Source organism: Cebus imitator, unplaced genomic scaffold, assembly GCF_001604975.1.
Source record: "Cebus imitator isolate Cc_AM_T3 unplaced genomic scaffold, Cebus_imitator-1.0 Scaffold88, whole genome shotgun sequence".
NCBI lineage: Eukaryota > Metazoa > Chordata > Mammalia > Primates > Cebidae > Cebus > Cebus imitator.
This window is the reverse complement of record NW_016107403.1, coordinates 5,598,624-5,608,911: the sequence shown is the minus strand read 5'-3', so window position 1 is coordinate 5,608,911 and position 10,288 is coordinate 5,598,624. Positions and strand designations below refer to the sequence as shown.

The following is a 10,288-nucleotide window of genomic DNA, read 5'->3' as shown; positions in this document are numbered from 1 at the left end:
GTGAGCCACCGCGCCCGGCCTCAACCACTCCATCTTACAATGACATCATTTTAGGTATAAAAGGTATATGTAAAAATGTCTCTTTCAGCTTTTTTTTTTTTTTTTTTTTTTAACCCCAAGAAGAAACTGGGAGTAAGAGAGTTTAACTCTGGTCAGTGGCAGAGCTGAGACCCAAACCCAGGGTTTACCCCTTTTTAATTTTGGCTATGAGCCACAGCACCGAGCTCTGGGTACTCCACTTGAGATGACTGTGGTGATGAGTCACATTTTCAGTTTCTTGAAGTTTTTTCTCGGTTGTATGTAAGAATGTACAAACGTCATGGGCCATATCAGTGTAATTTTCTTGTTACTTGAACACAATTTCTGACTTCTCTCCAGAGGTGAAGCACCTAATGATCCCTCCACACCCTATGTGATTCCTGCCCTCCAGCAAAACCAATCTAAGCCTTCAATTATCACTGCACAATTCTCCCATTTCTGCTAAAGACATAACTCTTTCATGCCAGATGAGCTGCATTTCTAATTAGCAGACTCTCCTCATGGAGCACCATCCTAAGGTAAAATCAAGCAGAATGGACCCGATGACAACAGGTGCTGATCTCAAGCACACCGCTTGTGAAATCATCCATTATGCAGAGGTGGCCTAGGAGGGCTGGCACAGAGGGCCCTGCTCACACCACCACAGCACTGCCATTCCACAGCATCTCAGAAACACTCACATCACATCAGCACCCAGTAAACTTTATACACCTTAGTTGGGATTACAAAAACTACCACTCTCTGTAAACTTGCCTTTGCCTTTTCAAGCTCAAATACTATTGCTACTCAGAGTTACACAATGCTAAGGCTTATGACTGGAGGGTCAACAAAAATTAATGCTTACCTTCGATTTTCTTTAAAGCTGAAAGGCACATATCCTGACTTGGAAACTCAAAGGGATTGCTGCAGGTTCGAATGGTGTTACATTCACATTTCCCATTGATTATATTGCAGCCAGCAATAAGGTTTTCATTGCATGGTTTAAAACCAAGCAGTTGGTCATCAGTCCAGTTCTCATCTGTAAAACAATTAACAACCAGATAATGTGTGTTTGCAGCTTCATTCAGAGGCCTGTCTGAGAGCAAAAATGCGCTGGGATGTCAAGATTAACATTCAATTTTGACAAATTGATTTGTGAAAGGCAGTCTGGTTGAAATTTTACAAATGAATGAAACCCAACTTCTTCATAATAATGGCAAAAACTAAAATAACAGCCATACACATAGGCGTTTAATAGCTATATGCACAAAGGTTTGAAATAAAAACCCACTACTTATGTGTTATTACAAAAACAATTGAGATGCCTTTAAAATGTTTAGTATCAAATAAAGATTCCTGGTTTTCATGTTCAATAAAATTACAAGAGTCATATTTGTCAATCTACAAAATTATTTTTTAAAAAGCTCTTTTTTGGCCACGTACAGTGGCTCATGTTTGCAATACCAACACTTCCAGAGGCCAAGGCAGGGGGACCACTTGAACCCAGGAGTTCATGACCAGCCTGGGCAACACAGGGAGACCCTGTCTCTACAAACATTTTTTAAAAATTAGCTGGGCATGGTGGTGCATGCCTGTGGTCCCAGCTACTCAGGAGGTTGAGGTGGAAGGATCACTTGAGTGCAGGAGGTTGAGGCTGCAGGACCCATGATCACACCACTGCATTCCAGCCTGGGTGACAGAGTGAGAGACCCTGTCTCTTTAAAAAGCTAATTTTTTTTTACTCTATTGGTAGAGACAAACTTCAGGTTTAAAACAGCTCTTCAACTTACTACATTAAGGCAGCTAATAAAACATAAAAAATCAGACACCGCCAAAAGAATGACAATGAAGGGGATCCCCTCTAATGCATCTGGGGACAGACTGGTAGTGTCTATCACTGCCAACCCAAAGCCAGAAACAACAACAAAACTAAAGGGCTGCAGCTCGGTGACAGGCTGAGGTAACTGATTAATGAGACTGAGGCCAAATCAGGTTCTGACATGGAATGGAGCAAATCACCATAAATACAGTAGATTTTAAAAACAGCTACCATGGGACTCAGCTCCAAAAAAATGCAACAAATATGACAGAATCATATGCAGGGTCAATTCTTAATAATATTTCTCAGAGTTGAAACATCTCTTATAGGAAAACTAGACTATTTCTCTATGAATCTTTGGGCCATTATATTGGTTTTTTCCCGTACTTAACATTATCTTTAACAGATACTTTACCTACCTGAACTGGGTACTAACTGTTAAATAGTAAACACGTTTTCTGATAAGCATATCTGAGGAGAATTTTTAAAAGTACTTGAATTTAAGAAACCTTAAACCTGTTGCTCAAACTAAGGCAGGTATAAATGCCATTTTAAGAATCTGTTTTGGCTGGGCTCACACCTGTAATCCCAGCGCTTTGGGTGGCCAAGGCAGGCAGATCACCTGAGACCAGCCTGGCCAACAATGATGAAAACCCCATCTCCATTAAAAATACAAAAATTAGCCGGGTGTGGTGGTGCTTGCCTGTGGTCCCAGCTACTCCGGAGGCTGAGGCAGGAGAATCACTGAACCTGGGAAGCAGAGATTATAGTGAGACAAGATCACGCCACTGCACTCCAGCCTAGGCAACAAAGTGAAACGCCATCTCAGAAAAAAAAAAAAAAAAAAAAAAAAAAAAAAAAAAAAAAAATCTTTTCACAGAAGACAGTACAAACAAATGGCTCTGATTTTTATAGGGTTAGCTTTTATTGCTGGCATCATTGCTCAGTGCATAAGTTAGGCAAAAGTCTGCTCTCCCTGACTGAAATAAATAATTTTCTCATCAAGAGGTCTTTACAAGAATGTCATTTACTACATGAAGAGCTTCAGGGCGGTCCTTTGAAAAGGAATAATAGAAAATCTCTTGTGTTGGCCGGGCCCAGTGGCTCACACCTGTAATCGCAGCACTTTGGGAGGCCGAGGCAGGTGGATCACGAATTCAGGAGTTCAAGACCAGCCTGGCCAAGATGGTGAAACCCTGTCTCTACTAAAAATACAAAAATTAGGTGGGCATGGTGGCGGGTGCCTGTAGTCCCAGCTACTCAGGAAGCTGAGGCAGAGAATTGCTTAAATCCAGAAGGCGGAGGTTGCAGTGAGCCAAGATCACACCGCTGCATTCCAGCCTGGACGACACAGCGAGACTCCATCTCAAAAAATGAAAAAAAAAAAAAAAAAAAAAAAAAAAAATCTCTTGTGTTTTGATTTCAGAAGATCAGGCTCACTTATTTGATCAAAGCTTCAGCTTTTAGTAAAATGATTATCTTTCAGATTTGAAATTTATACAGACAGACAATTTATATTTTAATATTTGTTTTCTTATTTAGCCTATATTTGGTCCTGAGAAACAACATGTGTCTGTATACACACACACACACACACACACACACACACACACACACAGAGAGAGAGAGAGAGAGAGGAACAACCTATATACATATAAACACAACATATATATAAAACATACACACACAAAGGTACATTCCTATCTTCAACATATGAAATTACTAAAGTACTCTGAATGGAAAATCAGAAAAAGAACACCATATTGAAAAAATTTAACATGGACAAGGTGATATTTGTCTTCCGTTATAACAAAATGTGCATCCAAATGATTTCTTATCTCTGTTTAACTGTTAACATGCCAGTAGTGCTAGCATTTTACTACAGTTCAGTCAGATTTGTCATGAAGGAATTTTTGTGACTACATATGCAAATTTATAACTCAAAGATAGTTTAGCCCTACGAATTAAAAAAAACCTTTAAGAAATTCAAGTAACATTTGAGCTGCTGAAAAAACTATGTATATTTCTCCTCCTTCCCTTCACAGTTTTGAGAGGAAAACTTTATGATGTTCTTATAAATACGTGTAGTTACTGAGTTGATTCTACTGCAGAATATTTTCCACAGTAAACATCCCTTCCCACCATTATAATTGGAACTCCCTGAAGACATCCCTCTCCTGAACTACCACAATGTCCTCAAACCTGGCTCCCTGCCACTATTCTCTTGTCCCTCCACCTCATTCCCCACAATGTCCCCAGATCCATCTTCCTCAAAAAACAAACCTGCCCAGTGGTTCTCTTTTGGCAACAAGACAATGTCCCAGCTTCTTACAGTCGATTATCAGCTTCTTCATGACACGGGTTGTAGCTACTTCTGCAGATTCGTCTTTGACCAGTCCCTGTCACATCCTAATGCTTTGGGCCCACTGAGGCTCTCACGATAACCCACAGGAACTGCTCCCAGGCCTTACTTGGGAGTGTTGTCCTCCTGGAATACCTCCTTCCCTTCTTCCTCCGATAGCTCCTGCTTACCCTTCAAAACCTAGCTCAGATGTTACCTCTTCTGAGAAACCTTCTCCACCTGCCCCAGGAGAATAAGCTGCTTCATCTTCCATGCTCCCACAAACATCTGCACAGACCTGTTGTCCCCTATCACAGTGGTTTTATGTAAGCCATAATTCCCCAGTAGACAAAGAAGCCTCACATATGTATATACATACACGTGTGTATATATGTGTGTATCTATTATACATACATATGTGTATACACACACACGTCACTGGTATGGTCAATGCAGTTGGCTGTGTTTGTCTTTTTATTAAACAAAAAAGTACCTAATTGAAAAATGTGTGTATGTGTGTGTGTGTGTGTATATATATACACACACACACACACACACACACATATACATACATATCTAAAAATCACAAGGAAAACTTTCAAGATACTATAAAGAACATGTTTATGCAATACAAATCTTTTTTAAAAGCTTATCATTACAGCATTGTATGAGGCACACATTTCAAAGAAATGCTTGGAATACTGGGTGCATTTCTCAGTAGGCATCACCTGTCATTACTCTCTTCCCCTGTTCAGCTCTAAGACTTCAACCTCTTATCACCTGGATGGCATCAACAGTCCTTCCAAGAAGCCCATCTCACAGCCAGCTGGTTTTCACTGCCAGATTCTTTCCTCTGCCTCCCCACAGGAAGATCATTTCCCCCAAACCTGGAATTAGAACTAAAAGGCCTTTGATGAGGCTGCTGGCCCCTTGCTGTTTTCTGCATCTTTCTCAGCAGAAGCTTCCTGGCAGCGGCAGCAGACTCATCTGAAGATGCTCAAGTGAGGACTGTACCTGAAGATGCTCAGGTGAGGGTGACCATTCCCCTCAGAAACATTGCTGCCACTATGTCCAGCCAGGAAGCATCTCTGACTCTAAGGCTGACAACATCTTAGACACTTTAAATTTTTTTCTGAGAGAGTAAACCCTTTTAATTATCTGCCCCCTCATAATCAATACTTTGCATTTTTTTTTCCCTTGGGAAATAGTTTTCCTAGTAACCACTGCTTCATACGATCAAGTACCACATGCTACCGAGACAAATGCTTTTCTGGTATTCGATCACAGAATATTATATTTTAAAATAATTTAACAAGATCAACAAGGACTGAAAGCAAAAATGTAATGAGGTTTGATTACAGAAATCAAATCTGAGCCTAAGAGTTCTACTGACAGCACTTGGCAAATTATGTTTTCAAATCTCTCTTTTCCTAAGTGAATCCACAAACATAGCACAAGAATTGAGGTTCTGGTTCTCTACGAGTTTCTGGTTTTTCCTTGGAATGGTCAGTAAAAAAAAGTTAAAAACAGGGGTACTGGCCTTTAACTATATTAAGCAGGTTTTTTCCTGGTACCCTAAATGTGACAAGATGTAGTCTCCTAGCCTGAAAGGTCAAGACAACTGAGGTACCTCTGTAAATGTATTTTTAAGTTTGTAATTTGTGCAAGATACTAAATTAGGATATTAGGTAAGTTACTTTCTCTAAATATAGAGAAACCTATTAATTTCATGAATGAATTCAAATTCATGCATGTTCAAATATGTCCAATATTGAGTACTATAGTGAAGTGGCAGGTATATTTAACTGCTAAACCAACACTTCCACTTGGATATTCAGAAGACATCTTGAAATACTTTTTCTCATTACAAGCACTGTGCTTCAGTATACAGCAGAATTACTTTATGTGTATTTCCCATTTCAGTCCACAGAACATTAATAAGATGTGTAACTGAGGGCTGAAATTTAATAAACTTGTACTGCTTCGATCAAGGGCATTCGTCAAGGAAACTAATTTTTATTTTATTATTTTGTTTAATTACTTATCATTTTACTTTACTGAAAGTACATGGTGAATACAATAACTTACTAGCACAATTTGGTGCCACAGCCTCTATTCACACTAACGTATCAGGAGTTTTATGTACCACTGTTTTTGCACTATCAGTGCAAAGTGCAAACAGAAAAAAAAGCGAATAAAATGTTAATATTATTATGAAAATAGTTTTGACCTCATGTACCACCTGAAAAGGGCTTGGGGTTTCTCAGGGGTCTGCAGCCCACACTTTGAGAACTGCTATTCTAAAGAGCATGTCCTGCAGGTACACCTGGGCCAAGGAATAACAGAGAATGCTGGGTACCTCTTCTAACAGTTACCGTGGAATCATAAAAATGAGTGTTTCTTTAACGTCATTTTGCTAATATGTAACTGGTAAATAGGAAAATGGTGTCAGTGTAATACAGATGTTCTGTTGGTTCTCATGTGATTTTTCCCAGCACATTAATGTTCTAAAAAAGTCAAAAGTGCCAAGAGCAGTGGCTCACCCCTGTAATCCCAGCACTTTGAGAGACTAAGAAAGGCAGATCTCTTCAGACCAGGAGTTCAAGACCAGCCTGGGCAACATGGTGAAATCCTGTCTCTACAGAAAACACAAAACTAGCCGGGCATGGTGGTGCGTGCTTGTAATCCCAGCTACTTGAGAGGCAGAGGTTTGAGAATTGCTCACACTTGGGAGGTGGAGATTGCAGTGAGCCAAGATCGCACCACTGCACTCCAGTTTGGGCTCTGTCAAAATAAATAAATAGAAATAAATATCAGGAACAAGTTTTCTCACAATTAAAAGTCTTACCAGTATATGGAAGACCTTAAGAAAAGGCCGTTAATCTTGCTTAAATTCCTTTCTTTAGTGCAAGAAATGACTGCTCTCATGGTTAAAATGTCCTCTATATTAAACTACCTGGGGAAACTGCAAGAAGAAATGAGAAAGCTGGAGACACTTTCCCTTGTATTTTTAAATAAATAAATAACAACCAAAATCCATGATGAAGAAACTACGTGATCTTATGCTTAATTCTGTTAACACTGGTCTCCATTAAAAGTGACCCTCTTCAATACCCCATGCCCTGAAAGAAAGCAGAATGAGCTTTGGACTGTGCACATCTGCAAAGGATGAGCTACCAGAGATCCAGGTGCAAATAAATGCCAGGGGCAGCTTACCTGGGCCAATATTTTGATTTGAATTCTTGTTTGCATTTATCCTCTACGCATACAGTTGCCTAGATCTTGAGTAACCTTCCCCAACCCTATTTTTTCCCAACAGCTCTGTTATTTTTAGTGTAATGAGTGATTTTACAGAATATGAGGTTTTTAATTTGCTTTTCAAGAGTGGACAACATGTTGCCAAAATAGAAAACACCTGTACTTCCTATACCTACATTCAGTCTTGTCCTGGACTTATTCTTCCTCCTCTAGAATATCTTTCAACAGGTGGGCACGGTGGCTCATGCCCATAATCCCAGCACTGTGAAAGGCCAAGGTGGGCAGATCACCTGAGGTCAGGAGTTTGAGACCAGCCTGGCCAACATGGGGAAACAACGTCTCTACTAAAACTACAAAAATTAGCTGGGCATGGTGGCGCATGCCTGTAGTCCTGGCTACACAGGAAGCTGAGGTCGGAGAATCACTTGAACTCAGGAGGCAGAGGCTGCAGTGAGCCAAGATCGTTATCATTGCACTCCAGCCTGGGCGATAGAGCGAGACTCCATCTAAAAATAAAAAAAAAAGTATCTTTCAATATTCTTGGTGATGCCTGAAAATTCTTTCCTTCCACATTTGACCTAAGAGATTTTCAATGCAAAAGCTAGTTAGAAAGAAGTTTCCATCCTGAGGGCAGGAAAGGGGGCACTAAGAAGGATGTGAGGAAAGAGGCCTCTTATAAGATGTATGGAGGCACAACCAACACCACATCTAAGCAGCAGCAGCTCCAGGGGATACAGACCATCTGTGCTCAGGAGCTGCAGGAACTAGCTGTGGCAACACTAGCCTAAGTGGTCCTGTATTCAACCTCTATGCCCTTCAACATGCCTTTCCATCTGCTTGCTGGTGTCTGAAATTCCACTGACATGGAACAAAACATTTCAGGTATAAGTGCACTTACTGGACAAAGTACTGTGTGTTCATATGAAATTTCCACCAGCCTGAAGGTGGAAGGCATTTATATGCTCAGATTCTTACCTTTTCCTCCTTGTATCTGTTTAGGTTAATAGAGTTTACTCCAAACCACGAGATAGCTGCACCCCATTATATGGCAATCCACTTACCAGAAATAGGCTATAGCAGGTATTAAAAAGCAAGAAACAAATTCACGGTACACACTTAGAAGCTCACAGTAATGGAATTCTGTTGGCAGAAGAGAAGCTTCTGGGAATATATATCAAATTAATTCTCCAGCTGTTCACATCCCTGTGGCTACAGGAAGATGCAAATAGCTAATACTGGCATCTCCTTTCATGCCAGCCTAGAAACTCCAGTGTAATGTAAAATTGCTGCTCTTAACTCCCCCAGCTCCGGGCTGGCTGTTATCAGACATTCAGTTCTGCTGGAGGAGGAATCTAACGCAGTCTGCTTTCATTCTCTCTGCTTCAAGCTTAAGGCCTATGTTCCCAAAGCTGGTGCTTCCTTCTCCTCTTCCTTGTGCTATAATCAATGCAAAGCAGGAAGGGCAAATTTATGGTTATCAGTAGAAATGATTCATGCTACAAAAATGTATTTTTCTGACGTTTCTACAAAGTGAAACTATTTTAGGCATATGTAACTATAAACCAGAGTGGACACAGCCTGAACCTTTCAAACAATGGAATGCTGAAATGTGGACACAAATATTTGTTGAAGACTAACTCTTAAACTGATGCAAACATCTAAATGTATAACAAACACCAAGAACACTGACTGGTATTATGTCCAAGTGAGGAATTCACTGAAAAACAAGAAGTACTGATCCGATATAAATCGACTTACAGCAAAATATTTGTTAATAAGCCTATGTCCCATTGCTATACTTTTCATCATACACCTCAGCAATAGAAGTGACAGAGAAACACCAGTTTCATGTTTCATGAAACAAGAAACGATGAGGACAGGAGAGATTGGGGCTACAAGACACAACTCTCCTACTTCACAGTTCTGTCTAGCCTAGGGACCATCTTAAACTATACATGAAGAAACAGCCAGAGGAGGATGGTGTAGCAGAGAGGGCCCTGGCCCAGGAGACCACAACCTTAGCTCTGTCACTCATTCACAGCAGGACCCTCCACAAGGCATGTAGCTCTCTAAGCTCCAATCTTTTAATTACAAAAAGAACGTGGAATGGATAATTCATGAGGTCCCTTTAGACTTTATCCTCCTGTTTGACTCTAGCACCTTTATTGAAATTGTACAATGCTAACAATTTCTTGGAAACCGTGCCTATGGCAGTCACAATTTAAATTTAAAATAATGTTCCATTATCAGACCAATTTGACTTCATTTTGAAAACGAAATCAATATGGAGAGTTAAGGCAAGCCAAAGGTCTTTTAATGTAGTAAATATCACTTCCCAGGACCTTTCTAGCATTTCCATTCTTAGAGGATTCACTAGCTGAGGTCTCAGTAAATCTTCTCATTTAATAAAACAGAATTGGCCATGAACTGACAATTGTTGAAGCATTCTGTCCTTACACAATTGTCTCTACTTCTGTATACACTTGGAAGTTTCTATAATAAAAAAGAGTTTTTAATGGGAGGGGCTTACAAGAAACTTACCAAATGCTTAAAAACGAAGAACAACGGAAGCACCGTATGTTAAACATTCATGGGACACAGCTAGGGACAGTGTTTAAAGGGAAATCTCACAGGGCATAAGAAAGGTTAAAAAAAAAAAAAAAAAAAGATGCACTAAGCATCCAACTGAAGAAATAGAAAAAAGAGCAACAAAGCAAGTCCAGGCTGGGCGCGGTGGCTCAAACCTGCAATCCCAGCACTTTGGGAGGCTGAGGTGGGTGGATCACGAGGTCAAGAGATCGAGACCATCCTGGTCAACATGGTGAAACCCCGTCTCTACTAAAAATACAAAA

At 40.2% G+C, this 10,288-nt stretch overlaps 1 protein-coding gene across 5 annotated transcripts in view; it reads right to left on the bottom strand.

Moving 5' to 3' along the window:
• Positions 1-10,288, bottom strand: part of CRIM1 (cysteine rich transmembrane BMP regulator 1) — a 194,133-nt gene that overhangs the window by 150,469 nt on the left and 33,376 nt on the right. For 3 of the 5 annotated variants that reach the window (XM_017534875.2, XM_017534877.2, XM_017534878.2), the window contains exon 2: positions 884-1,057. The exons of the other annotated variants lie outside the window; for them this stretch is intronic. In XM_017534875.2, coding sequence (XP_017390364.1) covers positions 884-1,057 — 174 coding nt within the window. The remainder of the gene's footprint in view (positions 1-883; positions 1,058-10,288) is intronic. 5 annotated transcript variants of the gene reach the window in all.